Source organism: Pseudochaenichthys georgianus, chromosome 1 (assembly GCF_902827115.2).
Source record: "Pseudochaenichthys georgianus chromosome 1, fPseGeo1.2, whole genome shotgun sequence".
In the NCBI taxonomy this organism is placed as follows: Eukaryota; Metazoa; Chordata; class Actinopteri; order Perciformes; family Channichthyidae; genus Pseudochaenichthys; species Pseudochaenichthys georgianus.
Genome location: NC_047503.1, coordinates 14,287,145 through 14,314,428, shown reverse-complemented (window position 1 = coordinate 14,314,428; position 27,284 = coordinate 14,287,145). Strand labels below are relative to the sequence as shown.

The 27,284-nt window shown below is 41.6% G+C and overlaps 1 protein-coding gene across 1 annotated transcript in view; it reads left to right on the top strand.

The window, feature by feature from the left end:
* Positions 1-27,284, top strand: part of rgs12b (regulator of G protein signaling 12b) — a 64,126-nt gene that overhangs the window by 10,954 nt on the left and 25,888 nt on the right. The window contains 2 exon segments of the mRNA XM_034089894.1: positions 1,808-1,927; positions 24,477-24,498. Of these exon segments, the coding sequence (XP_033945785.1) occupies positions 1,808-1,927; positions 24,477-24,498 (142 nt within the window).

The following is a 27,284-nucleotide window of genomic DNA, read 5'->3' as shown; positions in this document are numbered from 1 at the left end:
AGAGGGTGAAAAGAGGTGGTGCTGCAGCACTTTTAAGCACATTTTCATTTTTCAATAATGAACCCGGAACTTAGCATAATAGAGCCACGCAAAAAAAAGGAAAATGTTCAACTTTAAATTAACAAAAAAATAAGAATATAACTAGTACAGCATACCAGTATTTCAGTGGAAAAGCTGTGCAGTAATATCTAATAATGTAAAAATAAATAATAATAACTTTTGTTATATAAAGGGAGTCAGTTAACGCAGTAAAAAAACACCTGAACAATATAATCTAATCCAATTCAAGAACACAACACACTTTCTCCTTTGATAAAGAAGTGTTGTCATCACGCCCTGTGTGTGTGTGTGTGTGTGTGTGTGTGTGTGTGTGTGTGTGTGTGTGTGTGTGTGTGTGTGTGTGTGTGTGTGTGTGTGTGTGTGTGTGTGTGTGTGTGTGTGTGTGTGTGTGTGTGTGTGTGTGTGTGTGTGTGTGTGTGTGTGTGTGTGTGTGTGCATTATTGTGCTCCGACTGTGGCTGCAGGGTTGGCTAAAGTATTATCTGGAACTGCAGGCAAAATAACAAGACTGTACATGCCTGCACATCACATGTGGAATGTAACATTTGAGTGGAAAAAGAAACCCATCATGAATGGACACGCATGTGTAGCAGAGGAATGCTTCTGCTCAAACCGCTACATGTAAACACCCATGTAATACTGTCTCCATGTTGAGTTGTGTCTTTATACAAAGGACACTTAAACATTTACATTTCAATAACACACACACAAACACACACACACACACACCCATATAAGCTTCAGTCATCATTAAAACGTGTTTGGATAAGAGCGATGTTTTTATTAACAAAGTTATTGACAAATAAGGAGAGACCTTACCTAGGGGCTGCCATACTAGGCAAGGCAAGGCAAGGCAAGTTTATTTATATAGCACCTTTCAACACAAGGTGCTTTACAAAAATGAAAGACATTCAGACAAAGGCATTTCAAAACAGTCATTAAAAAGAAAAGATGTTAAATGTACATGTTATGTTACACAGTCCACAGTAATACTATCGGATTAATAATAAAATGTGACTGAATTTGTATATGTTGGCAAGATGATTAGAGTAGAAGTAAATCCTTGAAAAGACAGCTTTAGTATTTTGCCATAATAGTCTGGAATAATAACTGAAACAAACTCACACTATAAAGCCAATTAAACACCAGAGACACTACTGGTTCAAATGTATCGTAAAAACAACTCTATATAAAACTTGAGAAAAACATTAGCATTAAACATTAAAAGCAGTTTAGAAAATGTTCGTTATTATATGTGATTTGAACATGGACAGATCGGTGCAGTCTCAGATGAGTTAATATTTGTATTTGTTTATTTGTAATTGTTTATTGTCATGAGATCGTAGGCCAGTAGGAGTGACAGAAAGAAAGAGAGACAGGGTGAAGGAAGCATCCTCAACAACCATCAATGATATTCTGTACAAACTGTGAAGTCCACTGAGACAAGTGTAACATTTGTGATATTGGGCTATATAAATAAACATTGATTGATTGATTGATTGATTGATTGATCAATGTCATATCACTATTTTCACTGTTAATGAGGGAAATAGAGGAATTTATTTGACATTTGTGTTTTCGGGCAACTTTTAGCTCCACATTACAACGTCTCCTTTTCTGATCAACGGATATAGAACTAGCAGCCTCATAGTCAGCTTGCTTCTCTCACCTCTCTGACCCCTACCTATACGTACTCTGTTACATATAGCATGTGTACTCATCATGATATATATTTGTTCTCTCCTCAGGGTGGTCGTTTCCGTGGTCTGACCATGGGCTTCCCTCCTCTCCCTGTGCGCTCCTCAGCAAGACGCTCCTTCGGACGCTCCAAACGTCACAGCTTAGCCCGCTCACTGGATGACCTAGAGGTAGGACACACACACACACACACACACACACACACACACACACACACGCACACGCACGCACGCATGCACACACACACACACACACACACACACACACACACACACACACACACACACACACACACACACACACACACACACACACACACACACACACACACACACACATCACTTCCATCTGCCAACACAGTATGGAGTGTTGCAGGCAGTGCTCAAGCGCAATCTGTCCATTGTGTGATTGTCACATTTCAGCCATACCTGCTGCATCCACCTCTAATAATAGCAGCCCATGCGCATCATACATCCTCACATGACAAGTCAAGCCCTCTTCTCACATATTATCACCATGACAACATACACAGTCGTGGACAGAGACACTGTAGAGAAAGAGATACATAAACACGCTGGTGTTGATGGAGTTGGACTGCAGTGCAGCTTTGCTAGCAGGGGATTTCTCACCATTATCAATGGTTACTATGTCATCATGTGTGCAGCCATATGTCGAGGGGTCGAAGTATGCTGCTGACTGGGGGGGCAATATGGCTACTCTGTTGCACAAATGTTACTTAAGCTCTCCTTTTAGCTGCTAGAGTTTACCTGCTATCCAGTCATTTGAGAGCCATGAGTTTAGCCATAACAGTATGCCTATTTAGTACAACATTTTATAAAAGAGAACGTCTGCTACGGCTGCTGTAGTACTCAGGCATGAGTGATACAATAGCCTGCTGTCATGGCTACCACCAAATGTGCACAAGGTTATGTTCATCTTAGTTGTGTTAAAATGATTGTATATGGAGTTGCAGTTCGAGCTACTATTTTTACAGCTTTTTAACTGAAGAGGCCATATTATGTTTTTGTGGGTTGTCTCTTTTATTGGGTTATATAGGTTTTTGTGCATGTAAATGTTCTACAACGGCTTACATTTAAAAAAAATCGGTCCCACACACTCCCCCCCCCCCCCCCCCCCCCCCTGCCTAAAACGACTCGATTGGACTCCTTTGTTTACTCCCGTAACATAATGACATCACTATGTAACACTTGCACTTTTATTGGCTAGCATTCCAACACATTGAACGTCATAGGCTAAGGGGCGGGACATCTCTAAGGGGTTGACCAATCACAACAGAGCCAGCCAGCTAACCAATCAGAGCAGACTGGGCTCTGGTTTCAGACATGTCCCAGTAGAGGCACACAATACAAATATGAACCTGAAAATGAGCATGATTTAGCCCCTTTATCTTAAAGAGAGTGAACTAGCTACAGGATAATACTGTACAATCAAGTTAAACAAAAGTGGAACATTCCGGGTGTTGTTCTTACTATGGCCTGCATGCAAGTGTGTGCATTTGTGTGAGTATGTGGGCACAAGTCATAACTGCTGTTTTGGTTCTCAGATAGAGATCAGTAGAAAGCTAAATGTTTCCGCCGTTTAGTGGCCACTGAGTTACCATGGGACCAGATAAGCCCATCCCACACTGTCGATTCAGTCAAAGTTTTTATTTTAATTTAAATGTACATATTTTGAATGTTTCACTTCATTGGACGGCACAGAGAAAAGGGAGCCAGACTCAGAATTACATGCTTCAAAAATCTTTGTCTGGATCCTGGAGATCTTAATTAGACCTAAAGCTGTTTCTTATTAGAAAAAAAAAATCCTCTGATATAACTTAATTCTTCAAAGGGAAAATCTATTTGCACATCGCCTGGTGCCTCCAATTAACTTCCCTGCCAACAAATTCCAATGGAGACACGGTTATCCATTCCTAATATTTCTGGAAAGGGCTCACACTGTGCTGTGCTAATGTCGTAATATTTTATTGTCAGTCCAAATGTTAACGAGGCACTTAACTCCACCCTAACCAACATATTACACAACTGATATTACAACTATATTTATTTTGATCATGACAGCAACAATTACACAACTAAATGTATCATCAGGTGGTGAGATCGGAAGCCCCAGTGCATCAGACGATATTTGAATTGGGGGGCGGTTCTTTCTCTGTGCCAGTGGCAGAACGTCCAATGGCAGGGTTCCTCTCTGCTTTTCTCCTCACCACCACCACCAGCACCACCCCGACCCCCCCCCCTCTATTCTACCTTTTTCTTCCGGTCGTTAGGCCTTTTTCTCTTGCTGCTTATGCGGTAATGTCCACTAACAGAGAGGGCTTTGTGTTGTGAGAGGGGGGAGGGTGAGATTGGTGTGCGTGTTCGTTTGATGATGGTGGTGGGGGGGGGGTAATGGGGTTCGAAGTGTTAGCCTGCACTTCTAATGAGCTCTGATGAGCAACTAGCTGACATTCCCCTCGTTAGCGAGGCCTCAACACAAAAGCACTGGGCATACACACACACACACACACACACACACACACACACACACACACACACACACGCACGCGCGTGCGCACACACACACACACATTGACGCACATATACAGGAAAAGCCATGCACGCACACACACAAGAAAATTGCAAGTCGGTAACACGCAAACACATCAATGCACATGAGCATGATTACACTGTAATTGCACACACAGTTCTCAGCCATCTTGTCCGCTGTGCCAGTGAAGCTTCTCCTGCAGCTTTCTCCTGTAGCTGAAGTGTGTGTGCTCAGTACACACTTGATGTTTTATGTGGCTTTCTTTTATCATATGTACAAGTACAATCGAGAGATCTTGGTTCTGTTAGTGTGATGTTTTTATCTTGTAGACATAGTTTAGGGCTTGAGATTCCCAGGGTGAGACGATAAACTAATTTCCCTGCCTGTTTATTCTATTCTATGTTCTGTATATCTGTGAATGTCTGCCAGAGCTTGAGGCTTGCAGCTTGTCTTGTGATGTCTTATTGTAGAGCTTAATCAATTTGTACTCACACACACACACACACACACACACACACACACACACACACACACACACACACACACACACACACACACACACACACACACACACACACACACACACAAACAAACAAACAAACAAACAAACAAACAAACAAACAAACAAACAAACAAACAAACAAACAAACAAACAAACAAACAGACAATGTCTTATGACATGGGGAAAGACCTCAGACTGTAAGTCTCCTCCAGCTGTGTGTGATTGGATTTCAGCTGTTCCATATTTCTGCCAAATCGTTTGTGGACATCATAAATGCATATTGGCCACGACACATAATTGCATTTTCTTTTTGTGAAACGGCTAATGTTCACTTAGAAGCTTCGGACATTTACAAGTGGGATTCGTTTTTTACACATTTGATGTTGTGGAACAAACTGCGAAAATCTTCAACTTAAATTAACCACTGCCCTTATTTCAGACATCTAACCAAAAACACGTTTGAAAAACAGTAGACTTCCAGATCAGAAGTGTCAGAATAATTTCCGGTTTCAGCACACATTCCTGCACCACCTGATCCTCACCTGTTGCTGAAGGGTTGAGGTCTGAATGTCAAGGTTATGTGTCACACCTGCATAAGCTGTTTACCAAATGAGGCTGACACATGAAAGCAGGCAGAGATAAATCATCAGAGGTTGAATGGCAAACAAGGCCCTCAATAGGCTGATTGCAAGGCAGATGCAATCCATGAGCTGAAACATAATGATAGGCGGAGGAAGATGACATTTCAGTGGAGCTCGAGTGTTTTTGGGAGAAACAATTCCAAAGGAGATCCTCTGAGCAGGCGGTGTTCTCTTTATGTTTTCTGCCCGCACAGGAAATTGCTGCTTTCTAACAAAGTAATACGCGTTGACTGTAGCCACTTATGGGCTATAAACACGTAACAAGTGATCCAAGCAGCACACAGGTTAGGTTAGGTTAGGTTAGGTTAGGTTAGGTTAGGTTAGGTTAGGTTAGGGTAGGTTAGGTTAGGTTAGGTTAGGTTAGGTTAGGTTAGGTTAGGGTAGGTTAGGTTAGGTTAGGTTAGGTTAGGTTAGGTTAGGTTAGGTTAGGTTAGGTTAGGTTAGGTTAGGTTAGGTTAGGTTAGGTTAGGTTAGGTTAGGCGAGGAATCACTGCTTGAATTCTACTCAATGCTGATGCCTGCATCATTTATATACAAGAAGACTGGAAGTAATGACGGAAATGAGAACAATTGTACTTTATTTTGCTGTTAAGACATGATCAATCACATTTTTACCATGTTTATATAATTACGATTTAGGAATTTATTGTATCAAACCCATGTTTATACTATAAATGGCTGAGATGTTATCAACAAGTACAACTGTGTATCCACGACACATGTTATTTACTAACAAATGAGACACCTACTAGTGATGATGGTATAAAGACTCACATCCTACACTTAAGTAAAAGTATAAATACTCCAGTAATGTACTGCATCATATCATAGTAGCGTATCGTGTGTTTTATATGTACAAAGCAACAAGTAAGTATAAGTGTAAAAGACATAGTGAAGTAAAAATATATAACATTTGCCTCAAAAATGTAGTGGAGAAGAAGTATATGGAGCATGACATTAAAATACAGTAAAAGTGAATAAAAGTAAAGTGAAAGTATGTCTAAAAAGTATTCGAGTACGATAAATAAGAGAAAGAACTTTGTTAATTTCTCTAGATTTAGTTCACGTCAAATCCAGTAACTCTCTAATGTATCTATAATCCACACTATTGACACTATTTCGACTCCACTTCAAGCGATAGAACTATTAACAAAGCACTTATATACTAATAAAGGACTGGCTTATCTAAAGCCAGTTGAGTAGCACTTGAAATGTTTTGCTCTACGAAACCTGATGTACTTATATGATTCTGTTTTCATCAAGTTTGTATTTTGTTGGTCGAACGCACTTATTGTAAGTCGCTTTGGATAAAAGCGTCAGCTAAATGCAATGTAATGTACTGACATGATCATGTGTCTGTCTGTATGTGCTTGTTTTTGTGTTTTTAAGTTTGAATGCTTTTTTATTCCCCCCTAATATTGGCTTCTCCTTTGAACACCGAGACGGATGCATCTTGTTTGGTGGGAACGCTCACGCACAAACACGCATCATCGGCCGATCCTTAAGACATCTGACTGTGACCTGGGGCCTCATTTATAACGCCGTGCGTAGGATTCACGTGGGAAGGTTGCTTACGTAGTAGAAATCCAAAAAATAGGTACAGAAATGTCCCGACATTTTCCGATTCACCAAACATTGCGTACCAGCGAGGAAAGTGCGTACGGCACTTCCTACGCCGGTTTCCCTTTATAAATCACAATCGACTCGAAATGCGGTGCAGCTTTTGCGGGCTTCACGTAACGCCCATATTTGCCTATAAATAGTCAAAGAAACGCCCATTCATTCATTCATTCATTCTGACTGACTGTATGAAGAAGATCGCAGGAAATGACGACAGAACAGCTAAAAAAGACATCTCACACGTGTCAGATTTTGGTTATTTTGGGGAGGTCGAGATAAATCATATTGTTTGGTGGATGCAGTTTGAACCAGAGTAGCAGCATGGAGGTCGGATCGTCACCAAAATAAATAAATAGCCTTAGATAGCCTTCCTCAGGCAGTGTGTTTGTATCGGGGACAGGAGACCCCCCTTGATGAGAAACTGTAAGAAGTGAACGGGGAATCCCCCCGGTGCGGAGTCATGACGACTGGATCTGAATTATGTTTTCGTATTTGTTGGTTTGTGTTCCAGCTGTCGATCAGCTGTGCGCAGCGTCTCCACTGCAGCCTGTGCAACCCCCAATCCGTTTAGCTGGCCCGGCTAAACGGATTGGTTGTACTTTTTACAGTATCACGGCTTCTACAGATGACATTTTTTTATGGATTTTTTGTCAAAGCACTTAAGATATTCATTGCTATCGGGATGTTAAGAGCATTCCATGGAATATAACAAAAAGTGTATCTCGAGCCGGTTTCTGAAACTTACCTACCCCACCTTTAACACAACATATTCGAGGTGGTTTTAAATAACATATCCGTATTTATTTATTTCTCCAAGTTATATTTTTGTGTGCACTGAGGAGTCGCAAACAGGCGTTTGTTTAATCATTTTAAGATTGGCTTTAATCAATGTTTGACAATGAATTCTTCATATATGATCATTGATAAATGAGAAGTAACATTTTATTTATGCTATTATTTCCACACATTTCTCTCCATTCTTCCTTCTGCCAACGCGGTGTCGCAGTTTCTCATATCTCCCGTTTTTGGGCTTAGTGCGTACGCCTGGGTTAGAGTTTGCGTGGAGGACCGCACGTTTTCCCGTCAAGTTAGTATTTTATAAATCGGAAACATTGCGTAGAAACAGGCGTACGCTATTTTTGGAGCGTATATCCCTTTATAAATGAGGCCCCTGAACTCAAAACACTTTTGTAGGAACATTTTGGAAATTATGAAACTACCAACAAACAAATATCAAGTTGCATTCATAATTCACATGATCTCTGGGGTGCTAATTTTGACGAGTAAAAAACATTCTTAAAACAAAATGAACTGAAAGTAGGTACTGCTTAGTGTCTTTTAGGACAACCAAAAGCCGAACAAGAAAGGAGTCTTACAAGTTACAATCATCTTTCATGCGCTGAAAACACATTGTGAAAAGACGAAAACACACTTTTTTAAAAATACTAACAGGGCCATGAACACGCATTGCTACGCCTCTATCCTGAGTGACAGGATGCTGTCAATCACAATGTAGACCCGCCCTTAAGCATACCCTTCCTTAGCTTAATGGGACCATAGCTAATAGTATGAAAATCATGCTTTAGTGAGGATGACTTGAAACTGAATCAACTGAAGCCATAAACTTAATCGGAAATAATTTACTGATGTAAGAAACCATGTGAGAAGAAACATAATTTTCTCATAGACGTCTACACATTTAAACTTTGGAGTTGCAACATACTGGACATGAGGAAGAATGCAAGTGTAAGGCACTTCTGAATTGGCTTCACTTTTCAGAAATTGAGGTTGCCTAAAGAGTCCCCCTTGTGAACCAAACAGAAACATATTTTACGAAACTGTACTATCCTGTCTGAAGCCTATATCAATGTAAAAACATATAGAGCTGGGACTTTCCTCTATAGGGCTGTTCTGCATCAGGTGAAATATAGACATGAATGAACTTTGTCTGTAGTTATCCACAGCTTTTAATGTGTGTGTTTAAACAGGAGATCTCTTAAGATGACCTTACAACACTTGTAAGTCTTATTGAGGCAAACATTGTTTTTCTGCGGCTTGACAGTGAATGTGGTTGCCTCCTGAGCCGAGGGGTGTGTGTGTGTCAGTGTGAGTATTCTGTCAAGGCATGTTGAGGAATGCAACAACTTCTTGGTTCAGTTGAACACAGCCTAATGATCGCTTAAGATATCAATCCTGGCTGTCAACTCCCTGTTTTTCTCCACATATCTCTATCTGGGCTCTTCTAATTCTACAGGAGAAATCATTGCTCCTGTGCGGACATTTTTCCATGTTGTGCCTCTTTCACCCCCCCCCTCCAGCCATCATGAATGTCAGTTTACTCTGCGTGCTCCGGACATGCATGGGGCATACTAAGCAGATGACAAAAGAGCACTGAGGGTAACACATTCAGCTCAGCACCGTTTTATGTGTGGGTGTGTGTTCCTTAATGGCAAAGGGTTCTCCCTCTGCAGCCGCATTTGTTTGAGTGTGTGTATGCGGGTGTCTCTCAGCCCACAGCAGTGTGGGTGGAATAGAAATGATACGAGGGTGGGTGGAAAGAAAAGCAGAGAAAGAGGAGGGGGGAGAGCAGAGAGACAGAGTGAGGGAGAAGATAGAGAGGGAGGAGGAGGAGGGGGTATGACAGGGAGAGAAAGCGAGAGGGAATCTGGCGACATTCTGTAGCGGCTTGGACATTTGAAAGCCATCAAGCTTTGCCGCTGCGTCGCTCTGCGCGCACACACACACACACACACTCTCTCTCTCTCACTCACACACACACACACACACACACACACACACACACACACACACACACACACACACATTCAACAGCTGATGACAATGTGGGCTCGGGGAAGCTCTCACATGCAGCGCTGAGGATTACTTGTCTCTTTCTTCATGGAGCAGAAAACTTTGAGCGTTGATTCTGAATCCGCCGCTGATCCAGTGAGTACACGAGCTGTCACGGCACGTGTGTGTGTGGGAATTTACGTGCGTGTGTTTGCTCTTCCTATATCTGATGCAACCTTTTCTTTCACAGTGGTGGCTCCCTTTCTTCTGTCACACATAGCATGCAGTCTGTGTTACACAGGCGTAACTGGAGGAAATGATAGTGATCGAAAAACAAATTAAAATGGATTTGTCTTGTCGGCTTGAATTTAAATCCCTATAAAACTCTTTATTAACTTCCTTTAACTTTTTTAATGTCAGTGTTTCTCGTGGAATTGTCAGTATATATTAATTAACCAATCAGCCAGTACGTTTCTATTTAGGTTGAAAATAAAATAATGTTCCAAAAGTTTAGTTGCAAGGCCCTCTCTCTGGAATGACAGCTCATGTGACCTGTGCAGACCAATCAGCAGGAGCTTCAAGGCCCAGTTGAGTTAAAGGGAAACCTGTTGACTCTTGGTTCAGTCCATTGGATCAGTTGTTTTTGTGTTCGATATGTCTTGATTATTATTTCGATAACGGGCTAAATGGATCTCCTATTGAGATATCCCCATGCCAGGTAGTTAGTTTAAAAGTGGCATGATATTGCAATGTTTTGCGTGGCAATATTGTATCGATGCACCGAAGCCAAGTATCGGCCTGCTTTGATATACATTCTCAATATTGCAAATACAAGTTGTTTCCAAACCTCTTGGCGAAAATGTATTTTTCAGTCAACTTGATGGTGATACGATTGTTGTACTGCTCAGGTCAGGAAGTTGGTCCGAACAAAGATGGAGATATCTCAGAAAGTCATAAGAAATTTGCCGAAAGCGTTATCTTATTATAAACAGATGATTACACAATTATAACCTCAGTTTAAAACAGGTCATTCATTGCAATGAAGTGCAACACATGTAATAACAATAGTCACATGTTTAAAATCTCAATAATATATCGTTGGGCCTCTTGTTTTTCTGACCCCTAGTTCAACTGAATGGTCAAATGAACGTAAATATTTGACATAATCTTTGAATATATTATAGTGGTGTATTCAATAAGCTCATTGTATCCAAAATATTGTATTTATTTACTGTAATCTGAAGTTGTGTGTGTGTGTGTGTGTGTGTGTGTGTGTGTGTGTGTGTGTGTGTGTGTGTGTGTGTGTGTGTGTGTGTGTGTGTGTGTGTGTGTGTGTGTGTGTGTGTGTTGTGTGTGTGTGTGGGTGTGTGTGTGTGTGTGTGTGTGACGTGCAATGTCAAGGGGGGTTTTAACACTGGAAATCAGCAGTGTGTTTGTGTGTGTGTGTGTGTGTGTGTGTGTGTGTGTGATGGTGTGTGTGTGTGTGTGTGTGTTGTGTGTGTGTGTGTGTGTGTGTGGTGTGTGTGTGTGTGTGTTCCTCGTGATATCCCCTGGGAGCAGAGTGTGTTGGGGAGGGAAAATCAGATGATGAGACGGAATCAGCGCTGCTGCTGTACATGAACCACCTCAGGAGGCCAGGAGTCTCAGCAGTCGCTGCTCCAATTTGCAAATAAACACAAGTGCTTCTTTTTGTCTTCATAAAGTACCAGACGGTGCAGTTCACCACATCAGCACAATCAAGCGGCATCATGTGATGAGTCAGCCTGCGTCTCAAATTGACTTGCAGACACAGAGTGTTGACAAAATATGGAAGAAAAAAGGATAACCAACGTGAGGCTGTATTTGCCGCAGCAGTTTATAAAACATCCTGTCTTTCTGTGTTCCTCTTCACTGCTGCGGTCTTCCTGGTCGCCATGAATTTGTCTTCAAGATTTTGCATCTTTCTTCTTTGCATAATGTCGCGGATATTGGGTGAATCACCTCTTTTATAAGATTGAATGTTAAGTAGCAGGTTTTGTCATGTCTAAGGGAGATTTACAGTCACCAGTTATGAGACCCCACACACAAGAAACCATCAAATCATTGCCTTACACTCCAAAAGGAACTCTTTGGAGGAACTTAAACAATACATAGACAGTATTTCCACAGTATTACATAACATTCTTTTAACCTTAAGCTATTTTTTCATCTGATTACATTTTTCGAGAAGGATCAGCTTCATTTGTTGTTTTTCTCTTATTATTTATGTTAATGGTGTAGCTTTTCAAAATCTAGTTTTACTTTAGTAACATTAACTAATAGTGTATCAATCCTAGATACAGAACATTTGTAAAACATAATCATGTTTATTTGTGTGCTCAGCCCGATTAGCAATTGATGCTAACAAACAGTATGACAAGGCTAATCAGCTAACTCATCATTGGTTGGCATTGAAGAGCAGTGCTGGAGCAGCAACAAGGCCTGAAGTAACCACCAGTGTTTTCCTGGTCAGCTCTATGCCCCCCCCCCCCCTCCATGATGGCAGCAGAGGGCAGTGTTGAGTTGTTCTGGTGATGTTTCTGTGCAAAGCAGAGGTACTGTATAGCGAAACTGGGAAATGATGAACCTTACGGAAAGAATACGGTTATTTAAAAAATATATATCGTTTTTTTGAGAAATCGCACAATAACATAAAAAATAATATAAAGGCTTAGTGCATGCGGTGCAAAAATATTAATGGATGGATGTGCAAAAGTTTAATACCGGAGTTGTCACCGATTTGATTTCTGGATTTCTGTTTTTTTCTTTCTATTTACACACTTTTGTTAGATTTGTATAGAAATGTATTATATCACAGTAAAGCATTGTTTAAAACTGTAAACTAATTACTTATCTATAGTGTCCTCATGTTCCAAAGACTTACAAATAGCAGTCACACGTTAGAAAATAAACAACAAGGACATGGCAGTTTGGCAAATTAGACTGCAGCCTCATATGACGCAATAAACGATAGTTAAATTGTTAATAAAGCAAACACTTGTCTCCTTAACCATGCATGATTCAGCTATATACATATATGGTGTTGCTTTAAGTGTGTTACAGTGAGGCTTTTAACATGTGTCCTGCACATGCATGTGAGTTTTATGAGTGTCATGTTGTCCTCTGATATCAGCAGTGGAGAACATTTCCCTTGTATGTTGACTTACCCCAGACGTACAATGGAAACAGAGCTGCTTGGCGAGACCACAAGAATTAGGTTAAAGAAAAATATCTTCTCATCTCTTTTCTTTTTTCTTTGTCTATTCCTTTTCTCATCATGTGGATGTAGCCAACTGAAACCTCGTCACATCCCTCGTATCCTGCTTGTACTTTCCTCTTCCCCTCAGCTGACAGATTGAATTTGGACTGAACTTGAGCAGTTACTCATAGTTCTTCCTGTCCTGTCAAAGATGTGTGAAACACTCGTAATCTGTTCTAAGATGAAGCACCCAAGGTAACGGATGGGAGAAAAGTGTGTTCATGGTCTAATAAATTCCCCCCAAATGAGTTTGACCCTTCTAAATAACAGAGGTAATGCTACTCATGGACAGCAATCCTACACCATTCAAAGCTTGGTCAGGCAGTATTTTGGGAATTGGTGAAAAAACACAAAATAACTGGTTTTGCGTACAATTTATTTATAATAAACACAGGCAGCTCGAACTTTATCTTTGTTACAGGCAGTATTTTAATTCCTTGTATAACTTCAACTTGTTATCTGAAAGTCACTGAATATTGAGAAAAACTAAATCTGTTCCTCAAATAAAAGTGTTTATTTGTGCCAGTTGAGCCTGAATAAATGTTATCTTTCCTGGGCGAACAGAGCCTTGCGGTGAAAACAGTCAATGTTATGGTTACCTACTGACATAGTGCTGTCGTCTGATTGGCTGCAAGTCGTAAGGTCAGCTGTAAACGAGGTTAAAATAATTTGAACTATGACCAGATCGGTCGGCGACAATTTTGAGCTGTGTGCGAAGCCGAGGGTAGCGATTCCGCCTAGTCGGGCTTACCGCACTACGACACAAAACAACGGCAACCTCAGTGCAGAGCTTTACCCTATGACTCCTACGGACTGAAACCAAAACAGATTTAGAATCGGGAACGATTTTAAATCGAATGGTCAAAGTATCGCCATCACATTTGAAATACTAAGGATTCACGGAGGAAACCAAGGTTTTCTGTATTTTAGGCGGTATTTAGCGAAAGTAGCGGAACCGGTCAAACTTGAAAGCGTTTAATTAACGCTCCATTCGATTCCTTTTCACATATATTATGAAGCTCTGGGAATTAAGGGCTTTCACAATGCCTCCAGCTTCAGTTTGTGTGTGTGTGTGTGCTATGATACAAAGGCGTTGGAAATCAAGGTTAACTTCAACAACACTATTGCGCTTGTACTGCAGTGAAGAATTCTGTTTTGGGACCACTGGTCTTTTAGTGGCACTTTTTTCATCAGACAAAACTGTAGTGGGCATAGTTCTTAAAATGTTTTTTTAGAGGGTGCAGCTGAGCCTTTTGAAGTTTTTATTCTTCTGGGTGGTGGTGCCACATTCTATCAGGCAAGCGTCCAAAAGAAATAAGGCAGATTTCAATAACTACACTGTATTACATTAAATAGAATAACCTTTACATTTACTACAGCCACAGACTCTTGAATAGTTAAAACACTCAAAACAGAGGTTTGCAAGAAAGACACAATTGTAGGTTATAAAAATATCATATGTATTGTATCCACACACAGTTACCACGTGCTATTCCTTTCTTAACCAGGTGAAACAGACACTCACACATCTTGCTGTACAGTACACAGCCGTGAGTCATCACAGATGGAGACAGTGACAGCAACCAGAGTGTGGAGGTAAAGGAGTCGCTGTAACAGAAACTCTTTCTCTTTCTTTGCCAAAACAGGAAACAGGTCTTAAGGCTCAAGGCTACATTTCATACTAATTCAATTGCAGCCTTTGTTGTGTGTGCATGTGAGACGGTGTGTGTGTGTGTCGTTGCTCTGACCTGTGAAGTGCCTTTGTTCCCTTAAGGTGACCTTTTAACAAACCTGCAGAAGGCCCATTACAGAAAACGCCATGTTAACACAAGCCATGTTAACACATTGAGCAAAATACAATTTTCCGAAGAAACAGTTTGTATCATTCTGTAAATCTGTGATTTGAACAGGGACGCGTAGAAGGAGGGCGGAGAGGTACAGGCTGTGCTGCAGCGTGATTGGCAGGTCGGCTTTTGTTCCCTCCCCTTTTGCTGCCCGATGGGGGCGTGTCACTATGGAAACCGAGCCGAGTATGCATGTGTGTGTGTGTGTGTGTCTGCTAGAGAATGGAACTTCCTAGTCAGTCCATCAGTTAGGTGTGTGGAGGAGTGTGTGAGAAAGAGAGAAAGCAATAAATGATGTAAGGAGTGCAGTATATCTACTTAATGCAACTTGAGCAGGCTAATTCTTCAGGTGTGTGTGACGGACGGGCTGTGGCATGGCTCCATCCAACTCCGATGTCTGCACCACTTTCCTGTTTTAGAGAGCTCCCAAAGAAGCTCTGTCGGTTACCCGGGTGTGTGTCTATTCTCACGAGTGTGTGATATGTAGATTTAGAAAGTGTCCTCCTGTGTGAGAGGAGAGCAGGATGAGCCTGAGGAAGAGGCTCTCCTTCAAGCGAGTCTGGAACTTCAATACAGTGAGTAGCACACACACATACACACTTACTGTACACATGGTCTGCATAGGGAGGGTTTTTTTTAAACAGGAGAAAGTGAATGAAAGACTCACATTTATTCATGTCCATAGAAGAAAACTGTATTGCTGCCAAACTGCCATGAGGAGAAAAAAAAATCAGCTGCACTTTCTCAACTTTTTCCCGTCACCTTTGGTTTTTGCTTCAGCCATTTGGATGGCAAATGTAAGAGAGGATCTAAGAGAAAAGGAGGGCTAGAACATCATTCAGTGTAATGGCAGTGTTGTTCTGCTCACTGAGAAGGACAGGGACAGATGGGGAAAGAGGTTACCTACAGCAAAGGACACAGGGAGAGTAATCATTACCTTCAGAGGAAGACGCAGGGATGGGAAAAGAAAAATGGAGAAGACAAAATAAAGGGAAAGGACAGAGACTCCAGGGAAAAGAACAACAGTTAAAAAGGCTGGTGTTTTAAGAAAGAAGGGACGTAATAACGGTGGCTGCGGGCTGGGAAAGTGTGTGTAAAGGTAAAGTGAGACAGAAAGACTAACAGTAGACGGCTGTGGGCTGTTTCCCTTCCTCTCAAAGCCAGATGTGTTTCTGGCCAGAGCGGGGTGGATAGAGAGGAAGAGAAACAAAGGTAAAGACAGGGCCACAGATTGAGGCACATCATTGATTCTTTTTTTGTCTTGCCTTGACTCAAAGGGCTTATCTTTTGTGTCTTTTTGTGAAAGAAAGGGAGAAACAATCAGCTGTAATACAAAGGAAAGGTGAATAATTTCATGTGAATTTCACTTAATTCAGTGCAAGGACTGTGAGCGTGTTCAGACGCTTGATCTGATTGCATTGTGTGAGCGTCCTGCGCCTTCTTCTGTTTGCATGCGATGACGGCACGGGGCCAAGGAAAACAGACTTTTATCACCGGCTCAGCCTCTGAGTCACATCTCCTGTGTGGCTCTTTTGTAGGAAAACAAACATGATCTGCATTCCTTCCTTTCATAGAGAGTGGATATTGATTCCTGAATGCGATGCAGGGCTTTCATCACGGAATTCCAGAGACGCTAACAGAGGATTTCACTTTTGGAATATAACAAGATAAAATGGACATGTATGAGGGGACATTGAGATTGGGTTCCATTGACTCAGAATGTGCCTTTGGTTTGTTTATTCAATGTTTTAGTCAGTTGTGATTTGAAAATCTGCAAATCTGACTTTTTTATCCGAGGGGCATCATCACCAGAGGTGGCCAGTAACCAAACACATTTACTCAAATACTGTGCTTAAGTACAATGTTGAGGTACTTGACTCGAATATATATATTACCTGCTACTTTATATATATTGTTCACTTCAATTACGAGGCGAACATACTGTGCTACAGGTTTCTTATAACATAGGTAAAGATTTTGATTAATAATACAAAATATAACCTACTAATTTGTCATGTTTTATTATCGTTTACGAAACGTTTTTGTTCCGTTAGTGAAATTATAAATAAATCCCGCAGTACATGTCGTCCTCCTTTAGCAGCTGCATCAGTATGGTTAGGAATACATTAATGAATCAATAGCTATAATTCAAATACATATTATTCTATAATGGGGCATTATGAACAGAAAGTGCCGTTATTTTGGAAACGTCGACTATATTTTTACACTTTTTTGGTAAACTTAAGTATAATTGTGAGTTATATTAACGGCCTATGTCCACACTTTGGTAAGTTTACATTATTAGAAGTTTGACGTACTTCATCCACCTTTGCTTGTCACCATGAACACACCTGCAGAGCCTCATTTGACATTTGGATCATTAACCTAATCCTCTTGTTCAGCCCATCCTTTCTAAATGACACTACGCCGAAGCTATAAGCTCTCTCATGGCTGTCGGTGCTGGCAGGGTGACTCTGGTCTCTCAATAGCAGCCACTATTCACCTCATATTCAAAAGTAAACAGGCAGGCACGCACACATCGAGACTGTTGGCGCACCAGCTTCCTCCTCAGCTGGAAGTGTGTGTGTTTGCGTGCAGTTGGGGGGGACATCTGTGTTGTGAAGTCACCTTTTAAGGACAGCATGTGTGTGTCGGTTGTTCGGGTACAGGCAGGGTCTCCTGTAGTAATGCCAGTGTTTACATGCACATGAGCAGACAGGAGATATGTGCAGTGTTCCTCCATATTACTCTCTTCAAGTCCTCTCATTCCTCCTTGCCAAAGGTTGCAGTACAGCGGCAGCCAGGAGAAGGTGGTACAAACACTGTTGTCTTTGTGTGTGTGTGTGTGTGTGTGTGTGTGTGTGTGTGTGTGTGTGTGTGTGTGTGTGTGTGTGTGTGTGTGTGTGTGTGTGTGTGTGTGTGTGTGTGTGTGTGTGTGTGTGGTGTGTGTGTGTGTGTGTGTGTGTGTGTGTGTGTGTGTGTGTGTGTGTGTGTGTGTGTGTGTGTGTGTGTGTGTGTGTGTGTGAGAGAGAGAGAGAGAGGGGGCATACGTTCTCCCCGATAGAAAGTTATTCCCCCTGTTTAGTATTACTGGCAGCTCTGTGTCTCATCTTATAAAACAGAATGTCTTTTTCCGGGAATCCTCATCCAACTAGACGCATGCACGCAGACAGGGAACCTGAGATTGTTTAAGGAGACTTTTAGGGCTGTTAATGTTATGATAACATTGGGAATTAACGGCTGTAAATTGTACTCTGCGTTTTGCTGTAGTTTGAACCCCACGTCTAGGCTTCATAACAGATGATGTAAGCCACCCCTCTCCCACTAGTCACAGCTAATAAAGCACATGGGACCTGCACACACACACTGACCAACCACTCCCTGCACACCACACACAACTCACACACACAACATAAACAGGCCAGGCATGTGGGGCAACAAGGTGGCATTTCATGTGAAGGGAGCTGAAAGCAGGAGGATGTCGGTGTTTAAACCGACATGTTGTGACCTGCGGACAAAATAATCATGTTTTTACGTAATCCAACGGGTTAGTTTAAAGCTACTGATCAACATCACTTCTAGGAAGGAAGAAGAGCAGTGTGTGTTGCGAAGACATGTGATTCAGACGTCTTATCTTTGTTGAAGTGGGTGTGAGAGTGTGTTCATTGTATAACACTCCCACTGGATCACTAGTTAGAGCATGACATTTATCAAGTATGTTCCAATCCATCTTTTCATTGTATTCTTTATTTGTTATGAATTACAAGGCTCAAGGTAAATCCAGATGTGCCAGAATGTACTGACATACTGTCAGGAGTCAACACTGATTGCTTTCACGAAAACAATAATCAATAGAAATGTCAACTCACGCAACACTTCACGCCAATTCCAGTCACATATCGACTGAGCATGTAATCGTGCTAAACTAGCTATCATTTTCTAAAAGCCTTCCTTCATCCTGCTTACATGGCAAGCAAATACTGTGTTTCTTTGACATGTTAACTGATGAGAAAAAACATTGCCTACAGTTCTGTTTGAAATACAAGAAATGTTTAACCACATGCACATTCTGAGGTTTTGCTTGGAAGCAAGTCCTCCGCGTATGTGGAAACCGTAATCAAGAGCTGCTGTGTCATTTTTTTTTCTGCTGATGGTTTCAGTGCATTAACTGTATAATATATGGGACATAAAAGCCCCATTATTATCTGTGAACAATCAGCATCAGCAGAAAACAACCGCAGACATTATTGGGGCTTTGACATAGCGGTAAATCCCTCCTGCCAGTAATGTGTGCCAAGCTAATTAAGATGAACTTTTATTAATCCCTCATGGGGAAATTATTTCTCTGCATTTGACCCATCCTAGTGTTAGGAGCAGTGTGCTGCCATTTTGAACGGCGCCCGGGGAGCAGTGTGGGGAACGGTGCCTTGCTCAGGGACACCTCGGTAGCACTTGGTCTTTCGGGGACTTGAACTGGTGACATTCCAGTTCCCAAGCCAAGTCCCTATCGACTTCGCCACCACCGCGAAGAGAAGATTGAAAGCAATGGAGGCTAAAAGCACTTTGTGACATATTGTAGGGGATGTTATGATTCTCTGTTATCAATAATGACCCTTTCCAGATGCTCTGTAAAGAAGGGCTTTTGGGAGAGAATCTTGAGAAGGGAGAGTCTGGAAAACCCCAGTCCTTCCCTGTGGGCTGTCAGGAATGACCAGGATCTGCCAGGAGAGGAGGGGGAACACCACTGGAATGAAGGTTGAAAGAGAGAGGGAGTGAAGAAGGGAATAACCTGCGGGAAGAGTGGAAGGAGGAGATGTGGTAATGGGTACAGAGGAAGAAAGAGTGGAGGGGAAAAGAAGAAACAAAAGGAGGGGGTTAGAGGTGCAGGGAGGAAAGGAGAGGGGCATCAACGAGGGGCCAAACCACAGAGAACGTCTGGAAGTGATCACACCAGAGCTGAATTGAGTCGGGGGGTGAACACATATGCAGAAGAATCCACCCTACACACAAAGGACATCTCGAACAGATGTCGAGCACATGCATAAATGTGGGCTACACTCCATATAAAACACACAACATGTCTTAACACAAACACGAAACACTCACAGAATACACACTGTGGAAATGTGTGGGAGTGTGACCAGCGTAAAGATCAGGTAACTATACGTTCCACTTCTCATTTTCCTCACGTCCTGTGCGACCACGATCAACCACTATAAAGTCACATCAAATCTCTGTTCACACGTCAGTGCCAACCTGCTCCTCCAAGGACAGTCTGAAATAGCTAATCCCAGAGATTACGCTGGCACTTGATCCACCTGGCCGGGGCAGGTGGATCAAGTGAGGGAATGACCAAGATGCACATTAACCAACCAGCACATAGGCTATAGGAGCAGTCACTCTCTCTCTCACTATCATTAGCTCCGAGTCGTTTTTTACTGTACAATGAATCTAAAGCAGGATTTATGGTGGGAAATCTGAGAGTGCACTTTGGTAACCTGGTTACCTGCAATTAAATCATCATATTTATAATAATTTTCAGTGTGTTGGCTCTATGATGGCGCACTTCCATTGCAGGGCCTCGCTCGGCTTAGTACGGTATAGTTAGGCCTTGTTAGGACCAGTAGCGTGGCGTGGGAAAAAAATTAGGGGAAGCCAATAATACGTCCTTTCTTTTGGGTCGGGGGTGTGGTGGTCAATGTAATAACGTAACCAGATGAGTGATTACAGCACCTGGTATCATTTTACACACATTTGTATCAGATGCAGGACTTACACACGCCTGTTATCTAACCGACAGGTCCGCACGCACTCTCCAGCCCAAACTCTAATAAGCATTAATTCACAAACTAAATCAGGAGACCTTTAACGTTTTACGTCCGATTCGCTCCTTTTTTCCTCGCTGTACACAGCTCCAGTTTGGGCATCGGCCTGTCATCAGATTGTATTTGTTGTTGCTGCTGTAGCCCTCCATAATTGCACTTGCTTCAGTTGCTTGCTACTTTCTAACGGTGGTGAGAGTGGTGCAGTGACGCTATCTATCTTCTATCGATTCGATTTATGATTCGAAAATTCTAAAAGTAGGTTAGACATGTGGATATTATCCGACTGAACAAAACTTGCATTTATCTAACAGGTTCGTCTTACACTGACCTATGGAGAAATCCCATTGCTTTTTTGTCGAGGGAAACCGAGAGCAACTTACTTCCGGGTTTTTGGACGCGTCACTGCAACACTAAGTTGATGCAATTTGATTGGATTGTGAGGCAAGGGAAGCCAGCCGCCTCTGGCTTCCCTTGGCATGGCCCTGACTAATCACAGGTTGGCAGGGGCATCACGTGGGCCTCATCTGATTGGTCAATCCCTCCATTTTTTTTCACCAAGGGAAGCCAGATTCGGCTAGCCTCCTCTCGCAACAGAGAGTGCAATCTACTGTTTCACCATAACATCTAGAGGGGCGCTGTTTGTTTCACTCTTTGTAAAATACTCAATGAGAATGGGGGAGAGACGGGCCGGCAGCAACACACAGCAAAGGAGAATTATCGAAACAAAACAAAGTGTTTTTATTTATTTATTTAAATTATAACTACAATCCGAAAAAACAGGGGAAGCCTGGCTTCCCTTGGCCTCCGGGAGAAAACGCCACTGGTTAGGACTGGCTCACTTTATGCTGCGTTCCCATTACAGTTTAGTAGCTGGCGCAGTAACTATAGTAACGCAGTGTAGGTGGAGCCGTGACGTCATCTTCAATGAGAACCACAGAAAAACAACATCAGCCGTTAGCTCTTAGCCCTCAGAGCTCACAGCTCCTCATATCTGTTCAGAAACTAGACAAAAGTTAAACAAGTACAAACCACAGACTGCCTGTGTCATGGCGAATACAGTCGCTGGTTTATTTATGTCTGTATAGGCCGTTGTTGTGAGTGTGGACGGTCGGAGCATATATAACGTTAGCTTAGCCAAGCTCCATTTAGAAAACACGCATTTTAAAAGGTTTTCCGCCTGCCGTCTGTCTGCAGACTTGTCAAAGCATTAATTCATGGTTTTTACTAACCGGTATCAGTATGTTGTTGCTTCAGCATCATTTTGAAACGTGTATTACAATTAAATCACGGTAAAATATGTTCATTTTGTTGTAGTTGTAGCCCCCTTGCCAGCGATTCTCTCTCTAGTTTAGCATACTCAGCCCAACTCAGCCTGGTTGTTGGCCCGCTAAGAACCTCGATTTTATGGGGCCAGAACAACTGTGAAATAGTACCCGCTAGCCGGTACTACGCCAAGTGGAAACGCAACCAAAAACGGGCCGCGGACGGCACGCTTTAACCATGCTGCGCGCTGTAGTGGAAATGCGCCATAAGAGGCGGCTTCCAGACCACAAGGTTCAGTTTCTGTCTCTTACAGTATGAAATATACAGAGTACTGTTTAGCTGAGGAAACTGATTATCCAGGTTCTATTTTTATTTGTTGTAGTAAGTCTCAGTCTAAGTAAAGATCTTGTCTATCAATAGGCTCCCTGTCGCCACTCTTCATGCATTTGTTCTTGAAGGAACTTCATTAGTAACACAGTTAAGTACAGTACATACATACACATGCCTGGGGGGGACTGAGGCTAACGGAGTAATGCACCAATTGGAAGATCAGCAGTTCCATCTCCAGCTTCTCCTGTTTGCATGTCAAACCCCAACGTGTGTGGCCTAGCATTGCTATACTTGGGGGGACCTAAATCTGTTTACACAGTCACGTGTGGGGACTCGCCTCCCTTATGGGGACAAAATGGAGGTCCCCATAAGGGGAATCATTAATTTTAGGGTGAAAACTTGGTTAGGTTTAGGGTTAGGGTTAGGCATGTGTTGGTTATGGTTAAGGTTAGGATAAGTCTCCAGGAAATGTAAAGTCAATGTAATGTCCCCTGAAGTGATGCGTGCGTGCGTGTGTGTGTGCACGCAGGCGCTTTGTACATCAATATTTTTCCAGCTCGCTAATGCTTTACTTATACACTGGGTTTAAACTGGGCGTCTTTCCTAATATACATTTAATATTTCTTCAAGGTTGTGTCTTCCTGGTCGAATGTACTTATTGTAAGTCGCTTTGGATAAAAGCGTCAGCTAAATGCAATGTAATGTAATATATCAGTTTACTGCAGAAAGTGCAAATGCTGTTCAGTGTGTAGTTGACATATAATGTACATTTACAGCAAAGTATGCTAAAACTCATTTTAAAGTGAAACTTTATTGCCAAAACTACAATTTGTATACTCATCCTGTGATACTTTAAACTCCATACGAAAACTGTTATTCTCCCATGCCTCAACAGTGAACGCATAGTCAAAGTGAGAACATTCTTGATTAATTAAAAGCAATTAGGGCCATGTTTAACAAAAGAAATACCATGTCAAAAAAGTTCACACAAGTTGTGCCATATCATCCAGGTCCATTCACAGCAGAAGCCTGCGAGAAAACAACGTTTTCCACACAAATGTAAGGTTAAACAGTGTGAGGAATATTCATATACAAACTAGCTTTTGGGGGGGGTTCAGTATTTCTTAAAGTTAAAAACATGTCTAATTGATGACCCAGAGATAAATTCACAGAAATATGAGTCATCCAGGAACTTGTGTCATGATAAGGTCATTAAAATGCAAATGTTCATGGAAAATACCCTCACAACAAGACATGCCCTCGTAGATACTCTATAACCTGCTTTCCATCAAAGAGCCTGCCATTAGCACGATTAGCTGACAGGTTAACAGCATCAAGAGATTTACAGTGTGGATTATTTATACAGAGACCAACACTCTTTCATACTGCTCCCGCTTCCTCCAGTCTTTCTCTCTTTCGCCTGTCCTTTTGCACTTTCTGAGTCACAGAGCATTTCAACAGTGTTAGCTACATTACTGATGTCTGTGTCAGATGATCTCATCATCCCAGCACAGCATGTCTGGCATACAAATCACTGAATTGTGTGTGTTCTTCGATGTAATGAAAATAGGATGACTCTCAAAGGATTATTTTAAAAAAAAAAAAAAAATTTAAATGTGTCTGAAAAGACATCTGTGACTCTGTGGTTAAAAATCTGAGTAGATATGCAAACAAAACATCACACTTCCCCGTGAGTGGGGGGGGGGGCAGGTAGGCCGAAAGTTCCCCTCTTCTTCAACTCTGCCTAAACAGACACACACAATAAGCCCCGCCCCTCTGAGGAGGCTTTCCTGCAGAGCAAGCACAGCCAGTTCACAGAGGTTTCCACCCACACACACAAGACAAAGACTGTGGGCGCTATCCTGACTCTGTCATGATGTGAAAAGTGTGTGTGTGTGTGTGTTAATGAGCCAGGTCCTGTGAGAAACACAGGAGTTAGTGTGTGTGTGTGTCTGCATGTGAACATGCCCGGGCAGCTGCCTCCTGGTGCTCATTTACTGTGTGAGCTTGTATGAATATGTGTCATCTGTGTGATGAGGGAATCTCCTAATCCATGTCTCTCTGTGCTTTTTTACAGTCCACTGCAGTCTCCGATGGAGGTGAGTAAACACGTCTCCACAACATCTGACAAAACCTCTCTACTTTTCTCATGATCTCTTAGTGGCTTATTTAATTGGCTTCCCTCATCATTCAGTATTTGTAATCTAGTTTAAGTAGCATTTAATGGGATAAGGAAAAGGACTTATTATGTTAGGCCGGATCTCCAGTTCTGACGTAGTAGGAGTATGGCTGTTTTCATGTTGGAAACTTCCTTATTATTATGATCTGGCTGCTTCCACTTATTCCCAGAAGCAACAGAGAGTGGTTAAACCTGCTCAACATCTGCCCCACCTCCGCGGCAACCTAAAGTCTTTGTAAACGTTGGCTGCACAAAAACAACTTGTTGTGGTGGATAGGGCATGCTATATAGAACATGGAGCAGTTTGGACTGCAACATGAAAGGCTCAATCGTTATTTTTGCATTCACACGCTAATTTATACCAGTGTATTGGTGAAAAAGCATTGAGAATTAGGGCTTAAAATATACTGAAGCACACAGATTAAAGGTAAACAAATATAATTTAATGTAAAAATAGTTAAAACCAGCCATCCAAACTTCACAGACCCAAATATGACGTCTTGAAATGTCTGGTTTAGTTTGAACAAAAGTCCTGGCTTGCACCCACAAATATTTTGTAGTTATTACTTCACAACGATATATGACGAAGAAAGTCAAACAATCCTCTCATTTTGAAGGCTGGAATCAGAGAATATTGGAATTGTTTCACCATACTTGCTGAAAGAATGACTGAAAATATGAACAAATAATCAAAACGGTTGCCAATTGTTTTCCTCTTGCTTCACTCATTCATTAGTTGACGCACTGTTGCAGCTCTTTGGGAATTGTAATACAATAGTTTAATATTTATAAGTTCATTACCAAAATGCAATTTGATAACAAAACAACATGTCCTAATTATTTTGTAGTCTGCTGGCCTGTTGCTTTATTTGCATTTCACAGCTTCCAGGCATTGTTTTTCTTATCCTGTGTTCCTTCATCAACTTGTGTTGTATTGGCCCTAATTCGAAGTTAACTGGTGCCGTCCACAATTAACATGTGCCAACATTAACAAAAGTTCTCTAATTTAGGAGTCTTCTAATGGTGCTTTAACACCTCACAAATGCACATGAAAGGCACGATATATGGCAGATGTGGGATTAGTGGAGGAAGAGGAGGTGAGAAAAAGACCAGCTCCGATGTAGAAGTGTTTATAGCCGTTTGTTCACGCCACAGTCGTGTGGTGGAGGACGGGTAGTTTGTGGATAAAGTGGAGAGCGTGAAAATGTTTATTCGGCCCTCTTTGTTATTTTTACTAGTAGAAGGAGTATAGAAAACTATTGCCAACATATCTTAAGTGAAGTCCATACAGTAATCAACTAGCTTCATGTCAGTCTATATTATTTATTTTTGCATTTGGCAACAGCTATCCATTGGTCTTGTCCTCGCTGCTTGGTATTGCTTATTCTGAGATGATAATAGGTAACAGGTAAACACTAAGGAAAAGGGCGGGAGTTTGGTAGTTTATTCAGTCTGCACTCTGAGTTAATGAGATGAGAAATGCATTAACTCAGTGATGGTTAAATAATGGTTGTGATTTTAGCACAATTAACAATTCTGTGGGAAAGTTGCTATAATCTGCTCCGTATAGTGAGACGCACCAGTCAAACATATTACGATTTGAAATATAATTTGACTTTTTCAAACCCTTTAATTTAGCCTGCACCCATACCGTCTTGTAGATGCTGACAGTAGGACACTTGTGAACACAAATGAAGTATGATTGAAAGCTAACGTGATCATTTATCCATAGTTCTGTGTAGAAACCAAGAAGATAGCTTACAATAATGTGCCCTTGAATAAATAGTATATCTTGAGGGATAAAGTAAATCAAAGTGTGATGTCTTCGGAAATGTTGGTAGAGACTAGTGCAGACCAGGCTGTGGGTCCGGCATGACAATAGTGCATTGAAAGGGAGACAATCTGCAGGTAACATTAGCATAGCACTCTGCTGCTCACAAAATGCTAACAGCTAAGTAGAAAACAGTTTATCGTTACAGTTTATCATTTACTAGTCGAGTGTTATACATCTATATCTCTATCCACCATTAGCATTTGAGATTAGCCACAAACAGACTAGACTAGAACTACACACGCTCACTCATTCAAACATTTGAATAAACGATTAGCCTATGCCTGGTGGAGAGTATTTTATGTTATTTGTGAAAATAACATTAATTACATTTCATGCCTCTTTTTGTATTTGAATGAATATCCTATTTACGCATGAATTCAGACCATTTATTCTGTGCAGACAATAACACATTTCAATTGTGAAATACAACAGTTAAAGGTGGGGTAGGTAAGAATGGAGAAACCAGCCCGAGGGTGCTATAATTTGAAAGTACACAACCGAAAAACATCCTTACTTCCTTACAGAGCCCCTCCTCCAACACACACGCACGCGCACACGACCAATGAGGGCACGAGATAAGTTTGTGCATGAGATGGAAGGCTGACAGGCAGGTAGGCCATCCAGTTACTTTAGCCGGGCCGGGGCCACTTTTTACAGCGCCACGGCTTCCACAGATGAAATATTTGTATATATTTAATTTATTGTCAAAGCATTTAATTTATTCATTGCTATCGGGATGTTGAGAGCACACACAAAGTGTTTCTGAAGTGAATGACCTACCCTACCTTTAAGACAGCACTTACAAAGTAATTTAGGCCCATAGTAAGTACAGAATACTTTTTTTTGACAGACATTATAGCTGGTTATTTCTG